General features: G+C 47.9%; 3 protein-coding genes across 3 annotated transcripts in view; all 3 read left to right on the top strand.

Moving 5' to 3' along the window:
- The window catches only part of LOC120895406 (leishmanolysin-like peptidase), a 35,391-nt gene extending 26,650 nt beyond the window's left edge, over positions 1 to 8,741 (top strand). Inside the window, exons 2-7 of the mRNA XM_040298747.1 lie at positions 5,990 to 6,121; positions 6,198 to 6,392; positions 6,458 to 6,843; positions 6,947 to 7,360; positions 7,442 to 7,734; positions 7,813 to 8,741. Coding sequence (XP_040154681.1) covers positions 5,990 to 6,121; positions 6,198 to 6,392; positions 6,458 to 6,843; positions 6,947 to 7,360; positions 7,442 to 7,734; positions 7,813 to 8,288 — 1,896 coding nt within the window. The 3' untranslated portion in view covers positions 8,289 to 8,741. The remainder of the gene's footprint in view (positions 1 to 5,989; positions 6,122 to 6,197; positions 6,393 to 6,457; positions 6,844 to 6,946; positions 7,361 to 7,441; positions 7,735 to 7,812) is intronic.
- A 2,384-nt stretch (positions 8,742 to 11,125) lies between these two features.
- On the top strand, positions 11,126 to 14,292 carry LOC120897058 (cell division cycle 5-like protein). The gene is made up of 2 exons (XM_040301668.1): positions 11,126 to 11,314; positions 11,419 to 14,292. Exons 1-2 carry the CDS (start codon positions 11,270 to 11,272, stop codon positions 14,170 to 14,172), a joined length of 2,799 nt encoding a protein of 932 aa, XP_040157602.1. The 5' UTR covers positions 11,126 to 11,269; the 3' UTR covers positions 14,173 to 14,292.
- Positions 14,293 to 14,424: 132 nt separating this feature from the next.
- On the top strand, positions 14,425 to 16,408 carry LOC120897060 (TGF-beta-activated kinase 1 and MAP3K7-binding protein 1-like). Its single transcript, XM_040301671.1, has 4 exons — positions 14,425 to 14,688; positions 14,759 to 14,830; positions 14,898 to 15,971; positions 16,053 to 16,408. Exons 1-4 carry the CDS (start codon positions 14,588 to 14,590, stop codon positions 16,180 to 16,182), a joined length of 1,377 nt encoding a protein of 458 aa, XP_040157605.1. The 5' UTR covers positions 14,425 to 14,587; the 3' UTR covers positions 16,183 to 16,408.
- Positions 16,409 to 16,562: the final 154 nt, after the last annotated feature.

Genomic DNA, 16,562 nt, shown 5'->3' with positions numbered 1-16,562 from the left:
CGGTCACAATGGTGCCCCCGAGGGCCGTCGATGAAACGACCTCCCTTTCGTGGTAAAGCCAGCCAGTCCGGTGCAAGCAACAATGACAACCGTGACAGTTTCACATGGTGTGGTGCGGTGCCACAACTTCGAGAGCTGCGCTTGCATAGCCCAGTCCTACCCGTAACCTGAAACAGGCCCAGATCGAGGAAGTATCTTGATTTCCAAAGGGCATAATTGTTGTCTCGGCAGCTCGTGGGGGCGAGGTAGTTGTGCGAAGTGGCAGGAACACAAAAAAGCCAAAGCCTGGCGGCAGCAAAATTGTGTTTGCATTGCTCGCAATCTCCGAAGGGGCGACTTGCGCGCTGGCTGCCGCCTGCCCATTTGGCCAATGGCACTTTTTTCGCTTTTGCCCATGCATCCCATTTGCGCCATTTGCATTGCGCGGCGTTGTGTGTTTCCCATTCCGCTCCGGTTTCCCAGTTCCCAGGCCCTCTACAGTCACCTTTTGGCCCGCTGTTCCACCTGTGCCGTGGCGAGCTTCCCAGCCATCCGCAGCAGCATGGACCTGGTCGCTTATCGCCGTTCGAGTGTGTAGTAGCTCCGGCGCTGGCTGGTGTTGGATGGTGTAGCTTGCGCGACCAATCTGTCGCGGTCGGTAATACGGGGGAAGACAAAATAACAACCTCCCCCGGTGCTGTTTGCTTACATCATTAAACATCTTCGGTTGTCACGTGGCCTTTTGGCTGTGTCGAAGAAGAACCATGTTGTTTGCGCCGGGCTGTTGGGCCGGTTTTTGTTGTCGTTTGGTTGTTGCGGGATATGCGCACCTTTCACAGCATGGCTTGTTGGCGCTTGCTTTAAAGGGGTGTTGCGCCTACTTCCTCATTGTTCTGATTCCAACGAGCATCATTTGATGTGTGATTGTGTGTGTGTGTTTGCGGCCAGTAGCGCCGTTAAGATGGATCTTTTTGCAGGTGCAGAGTTGACAGGCTCCGCGTTAGAGCACTGGCCAAACGTTTTATGGTACGGTTGAGGAAGAGAGTTGCTGCACAACTTGCTGTAACTAGTGGTGATGTGTGGCTGTAGCAAGCCATTTATTGGCGTACGAACGCGTAATTGTGTCGCGATGCGAAACCTGGCATCTTTCTCTCCCTCAGTGTGTTTGCCAGGAAGTGATGTATGTATGCTGTTCGATTGGGTGCCATTCACGATCTGGCTGGTGCGCCGTGCTTTGCACACTTTCTAGTTTGTTTAATAGTCGTAAACGATTATTCCATAAGCAATGAGCTGCCAGTTTGTGTCAGGGTTAGGTAAAGCGAGTTTTCGTTTTTATTTCCCGTGTACGACTCAGTGTGGTGTCTTGTAAATGGTTTGCCATTCTGTTGCTGTTTTTTTATGAAGCATATGATGCAAATGTTCTCTACCGAAGAAGTTTATTGTAACCTTGCTCTAACTGAAGCTTCTTGTGGGAAGTAGTTTTAAGAATTTGGGTGCGGTAATTTTGCTTCCATTGGCGAGTATCGTTCCAGAGCGTCACAGAAAGGACAACTAAGTAGCGATGCTCGATGAAGATCACTTCGAGTATTCCCACCAAGTAATTTCCTATCGATTATAAGCAATGGGAGTGATCCGAATGGTAGGGCAATTTGGTCACATATGAAGTCGAGAGACACGACGAACGCCGTTTGTTCACTTGGGAGTAGCTGCTGCTCCGCAACCTGTAAAAAGATACTAAAAAACACTTAAATGGGAGGTTGTTAACTATCTGCTCTATATCGTAGACATTGCTCTTTCAGTTAACAGTCTGTTCTGAGCGATCGACCATGATCTGGCTGACTAGCACTGCTGCAATTACGATTAGGATTTATCGTTAGATAGTGACCTAAAAGCCGTTTTTGTCCATACAAGATGGGAGATATACCTTAAATATTGGGAAAAATAGTAAATAATGTACAAGTAACTAATTTTTGACAAAAAAGTATGAAAGTTTGATTAAAATGTTTTATTTATTTGACTTGTTGGCCATGCGCATGCTTATCTAAATCGTGTGCATGGCTTTATTATTCGAGCTTTATAGAGAGATTTATACGATTTCAACTAATAAACATAAGACATGATAGGAATACGCAAAGCACTACTAGCTACAATATAAATCATTGTTTCTGTTCACATTGATCGCTACAACCGATTGAGACTGTGAAATTAATCGTTTCTAAATCAATTTAACTATCTTCTTTCCCTTCATCTCGTGATGCCTCTTATATGAAAAGAAACGATTGAAAGCTAGCGATTGATCCAACTAGATCAATCTCGACCCCAAAACCTCCCGACGATCGCGACCGGTCCGGGTCCTTCACGGAGTAGTAACGCAAAAGCTGGTCTAGAAAAAGGAAACATTATATACGCGACCGGATAGTTCAACACTGTCGAGCATTGTTGGAAAAATCGGCCAGCTGTCTGTGTGAGCGGGGCCGGGGGCCTTTTTTGTTGTTGTTGTTGTTGTGAGTGCCATTTCGCATATCCTCAACTCTCCATCTCTCTGCATCAGCAAAACCAACCGTTCGATCTCACCACGTTGGCGGTTTGGCGGTGTGTTCACCCGGACCGGTTCGTTTCACTGGCCACTGCCAACGGCCCTGAACCGTGAGGCAGTAGGAGGCCATTCGTTGCAAGGCAGTCGGGGGCAGGATCGCCAGATAGTGTGCTGCAGGACAGATGCAAATCGCGCCCGCTCCGGCATCGTTTGCCTTTGGTGAAAATACGAAATCGAGCAGCGGGCAACAGGATGATCTGTGCTAGACCAGCAACCTTCGCCACCCCGCTGGCTATAGGTCGTGGCTGGCAGAGCGCAAGACATCGCTTTAATTCCGCCCTGCAGCAAAACGTGTCGCAAAGCTCGTTTTGCCACGGTGCAATCCGCGTCACCGGGTGACTAATTTTTGGTATCGATTTCACGCGCTAGCGTGGTGCAAGCCCGGTGCGGAAACGATGATTGATTTTGTGTCGAAACTTGTGTACTTCAATACTGGTATTGTGATGTTTGTTGGAGAAAGCAAGATCATGTTTTATAAGCGGTTTGCAAACCTATTTCGATATCTGGAGAGTTAACAAAATACAATATAATTTCGTTCATAAATGGTAACTTCTTCATTATACTCACAACCACGCAATAGTTACTAAAAGTGCCCTTCCCTAACAAACAAATCGCAACACCAAGGTAAGGTCAGAAACCGAACATAATTAACGCGCCCCGCACGATCGTTTCGGAAGGGTTGTGCGTAGCAATGCCGCACTTAAAGGCGGCCAAACCTTGAACGGGCACGATGTTGATTTTGGGAAACCCTATCATCAAACTAACTCGCTCGATTGCAAAAAAAACGGCACCATGATCATGGCCCTGAAACAGCCCACCGGTCCGGCCCACCGCACAAAATCGCGAGTAGTTAACCGTAACGATCAACGATCATCATCATCAAAGCAAGCCACCTTCCTGCTTGAGCGACGCGGATGTCACCATGGCAGACAACCGAACGGTCAAGTTCGGACGGCTTTAGCACGCGATAATGATATGTGCATTCAAATGCTCTGCTCACTAATAACGCGATGCTCCCCCCGGTTGGCAAAAGTTCATCTTTATCAGGAAGTGAAACACAAATTATGCCAAAGATGGATGTTGAACGAATTGAGTGAAGCGAGTTTTTATCGTCTTCTTTCTTTCTTTTTTTTGGCATTTGATCGTGTGTTGCGTAAACAGTTTCACTCCCTCCCAGTGGTTTGGCTGAAGTGCACGCAGAGCAGAGCACATCTCTTATCACTTTCATCTTCTTCACTTTGTCGGACGGTGCGATAATAGCAATTATCACCTCTCTATTGCTCGATATCCAACAACACGTCCTGTATGGTCCGCAATGAAAGATCCATCTTAATTTTTGGCGTACGAAGGCCTTTTCTTACCAGACTTGGCCCGATGGCTTCATAATCAATGCCGTCACATCACGATCAACCCCAGCCGGAATACCACTCGGCGGTACAGGCGAGAGGGATGGTGCTGACCGACACCGAAGGGGGCCGTTGCACTTTCGCTATCGGGCGGGTTTCGTAACGCGCTGAAGAATCGCGTTTCGCGTGCATTTTCTTTCCGTTGTTTCCAATTTATTTTCCCGCAAGCTTACATATCATTTGAAACAAAGTAGAAAAGACCGTTTCATTCCACTATTTCTCCCTCTGTACTGTTCGAACTGTGGCAAGTCTTACCTGGTGACGGGGAAATCGTTTAAATGATTACATATCTACAGTTGAGCCAATCAGAGTACAACCAAGCACATGAAATGAGTTAATGAATAATAGCCTGAAGTTGATGGATGGGACGAACGATCGATTTGTGGACTTGTGCGGAGGTTACATTTTAAAACAGGACAGTTAAAAATGGTCTACAATCCTTCTTCCTTTTCCCATGAGACGATTTTAACTGAAGAAAGGCTAGAAAAGTAAGAAGCAACATGTACCTCAAACGATCGATAATCGGTTTTAATGTATGCTGCTGGCTGCGTACTAAAGGCAGTGCATTTGTAACTATTTTTTTTTTCTCCCCGTTCCGTTCTTTACATTTTTTATTCCCGCTGGAAAACATATGATTTGCGAAACGTTCATTAGCTTCATTACCGTTGCGTGTTTCGATCGTGCGAAAAACCGGCACCACCACAGCAGCACCGGCCGGGCGAGCTTGCGAGCTTACCAGGCACAAGATTGTCCTTCAGAGCCGTACATGACGTAATCCGGGCCGAAATTGCCTCGCCGCAAAGGGAGTGGTTTTTGCTAATATTTCACCCCCAATCCTTTCGCTTTTGGGGGAGAAAGAGCCGTCGAGAAAGCTGTAGCGATCGTCGTACGGCGGAGCACGGCCTGGCAGCGATCAGTTGTGACGCGCGATTGCTTCAACGCTGCTAACAAGTAAAGAACGGCGCGCTGGACATTAATGGTTCTTTAATCTGGTGAAAATTACTGCCACAGCCGGGGCATGCTTACCGAAATGTTCTTTGGTGGTGGTGTGTTAACAGTGGGTTCGCGAAAAAAAAGCCACATTAAACTAAACCGGTTCGGGGCAAATTAGTAATTTCCCAAGAATAACTCGTAACGAGCATGATTCTTTCTCGCCCCTCCATAGGTATGCACTGAGGGGTTCCGGTGGGTTTGCCTTGCTAGAAAGGCATTAGCAATTTGTAGCAGCTGATTGAATTTGTACGATCAAAGGGGCGAGTAAGGCCTACATGATCGCGAGTAACAAGCGGAGGAGTCCGTCGTATCTCGCTCGCTTGGCAGCCAGCTGGTGCATCTGGCTTAGCTCATTTCGCAGCGTCAAAGGGCATTCGTTTGTACCTATGTTTGCGCCATTATGTGTCTGCCTATATGCTGCCTCTTTTTCATAGCATAGCTTTAACAAATATCCATATCAAATCTACTACACATCAAAAGAAATAGAATGAGCTCTATAAAATGACCAATCGTTTCCCTTCGCTTTGTGTTAGCATTTGAAACGATCGCGTTTGAGATCAGTTTACCGCACAGCGAGATAAAAAAAAGGTACCGGTTTCATTTTCACCTAGTTCTGCACGCTACTGTTGGCAACTTTCAAAAAAAAATGGGACGGTTTTAGTTTTTGTCATTTGTCAAGCTGTGAGAGAGAGAGCAATGAAACAAAAACTCGCTTTAATAACCGGATCGATTTTAATTTTAGATAGCCCCGTGCGTAGGACGCCTTGGAGTGATGAAGACAATCTAAAGTATAGCAAAAGTTTTCATCTTATTTTTCTTGCTCTGGCATTGGCGATTGTTGTCGAGAAACTTTTGATAGATCGTGTTTGGTATCTAAGGATGAGGATCGATGGTTGAAAAAAGGCGGATTGTGTAAAATATTGTCAAGGAACTTATCTTCACTTTAGCACTGACTTTTGCTACAGAATGACGAAAACAACTAATAGTAAAAATTCCCCTTTTACCCTTCTTTTAGGTTGTGCATGGAGTCCAGCTCGAACCGCTGCATGTGATCCGCAAGCGAAGCATCGATCAACCACTTCGAATACTGATCGTGTACGATGAATCCGTCTACCGCTTAGATACCGACAAATTCTCACTTATAAACGTAAGTATTAGAATGTCAACACCGTATCGTTTAAAATTGTGAAATATAACACCTTTTTTTGCCTACGAAATTCCAGAACACAATCCTACCGGAAGCGGTTCGCTTTTGGGAGCAGGCCTTGATGGTGCGCCAGACAAAGGAAACCATAAGATTGAATCGAAAGTGTGAAAGCAGTCAGGTGTTTGTGAAGAACTCTATGACCTATTGCATCGATTCCTGCAAGCAAGTGACGCTCTGTGGCGAAGTACAAGTTCCACCGGACCATCTCGATGTAAGTTGGTATTGAAACCTGTAAACCGAAATAATGTCTCATCACGATATTTATCTTCTTTGCAGGTATGTCGCGTGTGCAACTCTACCGGGCAGGATTGTCACGAAGATGCAAACACAACGGCCGGTCCGGGAATATCAAACGCGGACTTTGTGTTTTACGTCTCAGCGCTCCAATCGGAACGGTGCCATAAAGGGCTTACGGTGGCGTATGCGGCCCATTGCCAGCAGGAGGCAGCGCTCGATCGCCCGATTGCGGGCCATGCCAACCTCTGTCCGGATAGCATTAGCACCAAACCGCAAGAGCTGCAAACGCTGCTGTCTACGGTGAAGCACGAGATACTGCACGCGCTTGGCTTTTCCGTTAGCCTGTACGCGTTCTTTCGCAATGATGATGGAACACCGCGAACGCCCCGCAAACCGGACACCGGAAAGCCGTATCTGAATGAGAAGTACGTTGTCTGCGCACGGGAGTGGCTGTGTTTGCGACGGGAAAAATGCTGCATTTGTCACGATCGGATGAGGTACTAATTGTTGCTCTCTGGTTTCACTTAGGTTTCAAATTCACCAGTGGAGTGATGACACCATCCGAAAGGTGGTCCGCACTGACTGGGCCGTGCGGGACGGTACGATCAATCGGACGATCGATATGTTCGTGACGCCGCGTGTGGTGCGGGAGGTTCGCGATCATTTCGCCTGCCAGAAGCTGGAGGGTGCCGAGCTAGAGGACCAGGGTGGCGAAGGTACCGCGCTGACGCACTGGGAAAAACGGGTGCTGGAAAACGAAGCAATGACCGGCTCGCACACCCAGAGTTCGGCCTTCTCGCGCATCACGCTGGCGCTGATGGAGGATTCGGGATGGTACAAGGCCAACTACAGCATGGCATCACCGCTGACGTGGGGCCGTGGATTGGGTTGCAATTTTGCGATGCGCAGCTGCAAGGATTGGATCACCTCCAACACCCTAAGGTACAATGCAAGTGGCCCAAAAAGGCTCATCGTATTGGTGGATGTGGCAAACAATTGATTCCCAAAACTTGTATTCTACAGAGGACGTTCGATACATCCGTTCTGCGCAAAGGTGAAGCGTGATCCGCTGCAAACGGAATGCACCGACGATCGAAGTTCCGTGGCGTTGTGCAATCTGGTGCGCCACACTACGCCACTGCCAGCGCAATACCAAAATTTTGACTCGCTAGCGCACGTTCCTGTTGGCGAGGAAGGGTACTACGGTGGATCCGTTTCCCTTGCCGATCACTGCCCCTACATACAAGAGTTTACCTGGCGCAGCAAAAACGTAGTCGTCCGTGGATCACAGTGCCAGTTTGAGGATAACAATCCTAGTAAGTTGCACCGCGCGCTGATCGACCTGCGCAGTGACGTTGCTTAACCCTCTCACCCTTTGCGTGTGTTTCTTGCAGAGCCGGAGAAAAACTTCGCCCTCGAATCGTACGGCGCCACGTCCAAGTGTTTCGACCACAGCGAAAACATGTGGGAGGAACGGTCGTGCAGACAAACGCGCGAATGGCAGCACTGGGGCTCGGGATGCTATCAGTACCGTTGCCAGCAAGGCCGTCTGCACATTCTGATTGCGAACAAATCGTTCGAGTGTTACTTTGCCGGCCAGAAGCTGAAGGTGCAGCTGATGGCCGAAGGGTGGCTGCATCGCGGTGCCGTCGTTTGTCCCTCGTGCAAAGAGATCTGCAACGCCGAGTTCGAACGGCGCGGGGAGCGTTGCAAGGTGAGCGAAGATGCTCCACCGGACAGCTTCTATCCCCGGGACGAGCTAAAGTGTAGCGGCGCACAAACGCACCACTCGCGGACGTTACTGTCGAGTTTGATACTTTTATCGCTGGCTGCGGCCGCTAGCACGAGCGTGCCCCGGATATACAGCTAATCCACGGCTGCCCTTGCTCGATTTGTTCTGCAATGCCGTGCATTGCGAGGACAAGTGTGTTACGTAGCCACGTACCGTTTTATCAACCATTTCATGTATATGTGATATAATATCAGTCCGCAGCATCTCACAGTATCTTTCCGATGCAAACAGTCAAAACATCGGATATGGTACGATCCCCGCGCTAATGCATGGTGTTGGTAAGATGCTGATTTGGCAGCACCAATTGAGAGTGACTGTGTGTGTGTGTTCAAGGGCAAAATTAGACAAACAGACATTACATCACTAACGTGAATCACCCTGCAATTGATAGCTAGTATTAAAGGTATGGTTTGTATATAACTGCCTGAAGTTAACAGTACGCTGGACACAGTATGTCCTTTCTTGAAGAAGCACCGTTTCTTATCTCAACCCGCATGGCCGTGCAACATTCCATCGTGTAAAGTGATACTTTACAGGGTTTTCAATGATATTATTGACATGTTCAGCGAGTTGTTGATTCGTTCGGGCATATAATTGACACTTTCAGCGAGATATAGAATTGTTCGTAAGCAGGCGTTGACAAGTTCAGCAATTCTGTAGTGTTGTCATTTGTTTTGTTTACACACTGTGCCGCAGGGTTCAATTTTTCATTCATAAAAGCCCTAAAAGTAGCTAATAATCATTCCCCAAGCTGTTTAATTCATGAATTAGTTAAAACAAACATATTTTTACGAAAACCGTTTGTTTACCTTCTGATGAGAATGATCCAAGCTGCAGTCCAAGGGGTACGAAAGTGACAGCTCTATAGTATCGCCGAACTTGTCAACGCCTGCTTCCGAACAATTCAATATCTCGCTGAAAGTGTCAATCAAAGTGTATGAAGACCAGGTGGTCTCGTCCCATACAAATTGACAACTAATTTCGGAATAAAAAAAAACTCCTCTTGACAGAATGGGTGAAATGAATTTCCATAGGAACGGTTCGCTTTGTTCTTAGCAACACATACGTAGTACACATTGGTGTCCTCATCGACGGCATTATTTTGATCCAAAAATGGATTTTAATTAGTTCAGATTTGGTTTAGCTTACAATAAGAAATATTTTGAGTGCTTTTTAAAGTATTTCAGTGCAAATAACGAAGATTCTAAGATTATTTGTGTATTAGGCAAGTCGTCAGGAAGCTTGTTTGGGGAAATGTTTTCACCCATGCTGTCAAAAAGTGACGTTCAACTTTTGCTATAAAAAACAGGCTATGAGACCACCTGATCTTCATACACTTTGGTGTCAATTATATGCCCGAACGAATCAACAACTCGCTGAACACGTCAATAATATCATTGAAAACCCTGTATTTAATTGGATTTTATTACCGTGTTTTATTTGTTTTTGCCACGAGGGGGCAACAATACGGGGGCAGTATTAGTCTTTCGCTTTTTTTTTATTCAAAATTCGTCGAGAGAGAACGTGTTGTGCGGAATATTTTACAGAACGTCCCATCCCCTTTCTGCCATACGGTAAGATAGTCGATAGCGCAGGATGTGCTCCTTCTCTGTAACAGTTTCCGCAACGACGGCCATTCCAACTGCAACACAATCCTACAGCAAAAAGGCACAAAGGTGTTAAAAAGAATCGCAATACTGCCAAAGTCATACGTTCTCGTACGTAAATCAAAATCGTTTGTTTTAAAAAATCCTTTTTTATATAGTTATTGTCGGTTTAGTGCGCATCATATCCCTTTACGCTGGAGATATCATCCTGGAGGTGTGCGCGTACGCGAACATGATTTGAAGATTTCCTACCTTCCTGGTTCATTATGTTTTGTTGATATTTTAGTTGTATTATTAAGTTTTTCCAGCGCTAGTCGTGGTGCGCTTTTACGCGCGATACGAATAACGGTTCGGTTATAAACTTTACTATTTTGGCGAAATTTGTTTTTCTCTCGTACTTGCAAATTCTCTCTACATTATGGTTCATATGCTGTTTTCATGGTGAGCTATTATTGTTCCAATCTTTCCGATCTCTCTTTTTCCCTTTTCTAACAAACGTCTCCTGCCACTCCCTGTTGTCACGTTTTGTAATAGCCTAGCGATTGCTAACTGTCCCGCTGTCCCTATTTGTTTTACACGAACATTAGGATTTTTGTTTTTATTTAAGAATTACGCTAAATAGGCAATAAAGTGTATGACTAAGCATGGCTCTAACTTAAGCTATTTAGTATGATTCACGATGACAAATATTTGATGACTCTTGGATTATTTTTTGTGAAGAGCAAATGAAGAAGGTTTGTATTGCTTATTATTATTAATTGTAAAACGGTTAAAGCACAGCTCCACAACGTTATGACGGCATTTTGTTCAAACATACATATGCTTTCGTTACATTTCACCTAATGTGTTCTTAAGATGCCGGTCTCGTGGTACAGTCATCAACACGTACGACTTAACAACATGCCCGTCATGGGTTCAAGCCTCGAATGGACAGTGCCCGCATACGTAGGACTTGACTACCCTGCTATGAGTAATCAATAAGTAACTGAAAGCCAAGCCCACTAGTGTGTGGTACAGGCAGCTCTTGACCGGCAACGGTTTTTGTGCTTAAAATAAGAAGTCCTTTATAGATAAAAAGAATTTTAATTTAGAACTAAACGAAACTATATATTCATATTGAAAATTATTACTGTTAATCGATGATTCATTTCGTAACTGATAATTTAAACCTAGTTGTGTGTAATCGCTGCTAGTTTAAGGTGAAGATATACGTCACTATGTCTCAACCCGCGGATCCCGAGCTATAAACGATTTTTTTTTGGTGGTGTGCAACTGTTGTGACATTTCATGAGCTTGTTAGTTCGACGCGAAAAAGGGCTAGAGTTTGTAATATCGCGGGCCAAGTTTCGCTTTAATACGCACAGCGTGGTGCGTCCAGTGCTTGTTTTTATCGGATCGATTCCCTTTGCAACCCATTAACGATCGGATCGGCCCAACAGCACTGCCTTCAAAATGCCGCGTATTATGATCAAGGGTGGTGTTTGGCGGAACACCGAGGTAAGCAATGCTGGGAGAGATGACCGGTAGCGGGTTGGTCTGCGCGACCGGCATGATTAATTTTTCTTTTTATGCAAATACCAAAACGACCTCTCTTTTCGCAGGATGAAATCCTCAAAGCCGCCGTCATGAAGTATGGCAAAAACCAATGGTCCCGTATTGCGTCGCTGCTGCATCGCAAGTCGGCGAAACAGTGCAAGGCACGTTGGTACGAGTGGCTGGATCCTAGCATTAAGAAGACGGAATGGTCCCGCGAGGAGGACGAAAAACTGCTCCATCTGGCCAAGCTGATGCCGACACAGTGGCGCACTATTGCACCGATCATCGGTCGTACGGCTGCGCAATGTTTGGAGCGGTACGAATACCTACTGGATCAGGCGCAGCGCAAAGAGGAGGGCGAGGATGGGATGGATGATCCGCGCAAGCTGAAGCCGGGTGAGATTGATCCAAATCCCGAGACGAAACCCGCTCGGCCGGATCCCAAAGACATGGACGAGGATGAGCTGGAGATGCTTTCGGAGGCACGCGCCCGTCTAGCCAACACGCAGGGCAAGAAGGCGAAGCGTAAGGCGCGCGAGAAGCAGCTGGAGGAAGCTCGCCGTCTTGCGGCACTGCAGAAACGGCGCGAGCTGCGCGCTGCCGGCATTGGGCTGGGCAACCGGAAGCGCAAACTGAAGGGCATCGATTACAACTCGGAAGTACCGTTCGAAAAGACACCGGCACCAGGGTTTTACGATACTACCGATGAGTTTGTGGTGCCGATAGCGGCAGATTTTTCCAGCTTGCGGCAGCAAACGCTCGACGGGGAGCTGCGCACCGAGAAGGAGGCGCGCGAGCGGAAGAAGGATAAGGAAAAGTTGAAGCAGAGAAAGGAGAACGATATTCCGACGGCGTTGCTGAAGAACCAGGAACCGGCCAAGAAGCGTTCGAAGCTGGTCCTTCCGGAGCCGCAAATTTCAGACCAAGAATTGCAGCAGGTCGTGAAGCTTGGCCGGGCCAGCGAGATTGCCAAGGAGGTCGCTTCGGAAAGTGGCGTCGAAACGACGGATGCGCTGCTGGCGGACTATAGCATCACACCGCAGGTGGCTGCCACCCCTCGGACCCCCGCCCCGGTGACGGATCGAATTCTGCAGGAGGCTCAAAACATGATGGCACTCACACACGTGGAGACGCCTCTCAAGGGCGGGGTCAATACACCGCTCCACCAGTCAGATTTTTCGGGCGTATTGCCGCAAAGCCAGACAGTGGCCACTCCCAATACCGTGCTAGCGACTCCGTTCCGCTCCGTCCGCGGACCGGACGGAAGTGCTACGCCGGGAGGCTTTTTGACACCGGCTTCCGGGGCGATGGTTCCCGTCGGTTCAGGCACACAGCCCCACGCACCCGGGGCAACGCCAAATTTCCTGCGCGATAAGCTAAACATCAACACGGAGGACGGGATGAGTGTGGCTGAGACGCCGGCCGCTTATAAATCGTACCAGAAGCAGCTGAAATCGTCGCTCAAGGAGGGACTTGCTTCCCTTCCAGCGCCGAGAAACGATTACGAGATCGTGGTGCCCGATAACGAGACGGACGAAGCGGCCGACGACGGTTCGATGGATGTGGAGCAGATGGTGCCGGACCAGGCGGACGTGGACGAGAAGCGCAAGCGCAACAAGCTTGCCCAAGAGGCAAAGGAGCTTTCTCTGCGCTCCCAGGTCATTCAGCGTGACTTGCCCCGCCCGCTGGAAATCAATACGACCGTGCTGCGCCCGTCGAATGAAATGCACGGGCTAACCGATCTGCAGAAGGCGGAAGAGCTGGTTAAGCAGGAAATGGTGAAGATGCTCAACTACGACGCGTTGCGCAATCCGATCCAACAATCGCAACCCGCGTCAGTGAAGCGCCCCATGCTGAGCCAATACCAGGCGTATCTGGAGCAGCATCCGTACGAAACGATCGACGAGGTGGAATTGGACGAGGCACGCAAAATGCTGGCCGCGGAAATGGGTGTCGTGAAGCACGGTATGGCCCACGGCGACTTGTCGCTGGAAAGCTACACCCAGGTGTGGCAGGAATGTCTCTCGCAGGTGCTGTATCTGCCCAGCCAAAATCGCTACACGCGTGCCAACTTAGCCAGCAAGAAGGACCGCATCGAATCGGCCGAGAAGCGGCTCGAAATCAACCGAAAGCACATGGCCAAGGAGGCGAAACGGTGCGGCAAGATAGAGAAGAAGCTGAAGATTCTCACCGCCGGGTATCAGGCACGGGCGCAAGCGTTGGTCAAACAGTTCCAGGACACGAACGAGCAGATCGAGCAAAACTCGCTGGCACTGTCGACGTTCAAGTTTTTGGCGGCACAGGAAGATCTAGCCATACCGAAGCGTTTGGAGTCGCTAACGGAGGATGTGATGCGGCAGACGGAGCGCGAGAAAACTCTGCAAAACCGTTACGCACAGCTGACCGAGGAGCTGGAGGAGCTGAACCATTTGCTGGAGGAAGCACGTGTTAATGGTGTGCAGGAGCATGAGGAGGGTGGTAAGGAGCGGGACCCGCTTGTAAACGGTCGGCTGGAGCATCGGGAGATGGAGGAGAAAGAGGAACCGGTGGTAGATAATCCCACAAACGGAGCGGAGGAAAGCAACGTGCAGGAGGAATCGTCCGATTCAAATGCAGCAGAAGATGAACCGCCAGAGAATGAAGGCGAAGGAAATGCTGAGGCGCAGGAACGGCAAAGCGAGAGCCCGGAGGAATCTGTCCCAGGGCAGGATAGTGGTGAAAGTGAGGAAAATACTTCCGAAGGTCAAGAGAATCAGGAGCAGCAGCAGGATGAACCGATGGAACAAGACGACGAGGAGGAGGATGCTTCTAATGAATAAGGATATACCGACAACTACTGTTTACGGATAGTCTAATAAAGACACTCATCTTGTATTTTTACTATCTCTTCAATCGATGTAATAAATGATAGCGTAAATGTTCTACCACAACCAACGAAACAGAAGAATGGAAAAAAATATCTATTTTGTTTACAATTTCACGCATGTTTTACAATTTCAAATCAATTGCTACCGATTTGGCAACACTGGAGGAACAGCTGTTTTGACAGTTGCAGCAGATTTGTTTCTCCGCAAGCAAAAGTAAACAAACAGCCTCCTGTGGGCTACTCGCAGAGGCCTTTTCTTCGTTTGGTGCCTTTTGTGCTCCAAAAAGTAAAAGTTTTGTCTTTTCTTTGCTGCTGAACCGTGACCAACAACCGTTTCTGATTCGCCACTCACCAGCCAAGTCATAATTATGGAGTCGATGCAAAACAACAACCGAACAAAGTCCTGGACGGATGACCTGAAAGTGTGCAACCAAACGGGAGTCGGTGAAGCGATAAACCAAATTTACAAGTACGCGTGTGTCGAATGGGATACACCTACCGCTGGTCACTAAACATCATATTTCGGTATTGTTTTACAGAGACGATGGGCGCCGCTGTGAAGGATACGAATCACGTGATAAGAAATGCCTTTGCATATCAGACAGTAACACGTAAGCTATTTTCTATCATCATTCCACGAGGTGCACCCGTTTTACGCTCTCTTTCCAAACGTTTCAGCTCGCTGTACGCCATCCTATCTGGGCACAATGGTGTGACGGTAGCGGAAAATGCGCTGCAAGAAATGGCGGCAGAGTTGCTGCTCGGCCAGCTAAACGTTTGCAACACGGACGAGGCAGTCAAAGAGCTCATACGCCAATCGTTCATGTCGGTGGAGAAGGGTTACTTCGATTCGATCAATCCGCACGTGGCCACGAAGACCGCCATTCAGCTGCACCTCTCGGCGGACGGCATGAATCAGTACGAAATATCGCAGCAATTTGAAAATGTGCTGCAAAAACTCGACTCCCTTAACAACGCCCTCTCGGTGGGCAGCAGCGCGGTGCTGGCGCTAATCCATCGGTCCCATCTGTACCTGGGCAACATAGGCAACTGTCGGGCGCTGCTGTGCAAAACCGACGAACACGATACGCTCACGGTAACGCAGCTCAGCGTTGACCACAATCTGCTGAACGCGGAGGAAGCCGCCCGTCTCTTCCGGCTCGGACTGATGGCACAAAACTTCGAGGGTGTTCCGCTGTACAGTACGCGCTGCATTGGCAACTATCTCGGCAAGGCGGGCTACAAAGATTGCAACTTCCTGTCGAGTGCAACCGCAGAGCCAGTGATTTTCGAACCGGAGATTGTCGGTGGGATACAGATTACACCGGCCTGCCGGTTTCTCGTGCTAATGTCGAGCGGGCTTTGTCGAGCATTGCATGAGATTTTCCCGGGCGATGCATCGACCGGCAACCGGGAGCTGGTGCGCATGATTTCGGAGGAGTTTCAAAACCAATCGACGCTCGGCGGGGTTGCCCAATCGGTTGTGCATCGTATAGTGCAGGCACATCACGATACGTACATGCAGCTGGTCGAAGAGCATCGCTCCGTTACGTTCAACAGCCGGGACGATGTGACGCTACTGATACGCAACTTTAACTACGCACTGCCGAAAGCGTTTGTGAACCGAAAGAACGGCGGTAATCGAAGCCTTAACTCCACCACATCGTTCAGCTCCACCAGCTCGGATGCGACGCCGACGGAGGGAAACTATTCGACCATCCATACCAACGTATCGGTGACCAGTTCAAATATGTAAGTGCAAGATGCATCAACCGAGGGGCTTATGGGTGTGATGAGTAATATATTTTCGATTGTCTTTCTTCTCGCCTGCAGCACGCAACCGGGCAATCATTATGATCCCAACCGAAGAATTCGATCGCACGTGGATTTTAGCGATTTTTACCAACGCGTGCAGGAGGCTCGCAAACGCGGTGCCTTACCATCGAACATTGAGTTCGACTAGCGTGGCTGGCAGTGTGGCTGTATGTTGATTATTTTATTTCTATGTACCATAGTTGCAGTTAATTCGATTGCACGATTAACGCTAATGTTATTGATTGAATGTTTATGCGCATGCAACATAATAAACCGGGGAAAAGATGCCTTCATTTTAATAAATTAAATTTTTATTGCACATCTTCAGTTGTGTACGAAAACGATTTTAAATAAAATGTACGTTATTTTGGGGCCTGGAGTTTATGTGATATTTCATAAAACAAAGAACCCATGGTTCTGTATCACATGCGTATCCTTAAAAAAACATGTTTAGACTTTTGCACGATCGATTTGGTCAAAAATTATCAAGCTAAAATAAATTGCAATCAATAATTATGAATTCAAAAA

This window comes from Anopheles arabiensis, chromosome 2 (assembly GCF_016920715.1).
Source record: "Anopheles arabiensis isolate DONGOLA chromosome 2, AaraD3, whole genome shotgun sequence".
In the NCBI taxonomy this organism is placed as follows: domain Eukaryota; kingdom Metazoa; phylum Arthropoda; class Insecta; order Diptera; family Culicidae; genus Anopheles; species Anopheles arabiensis.
This window is presented reverse-complemented; position numbering and strand designations above follow the sequence as displayed.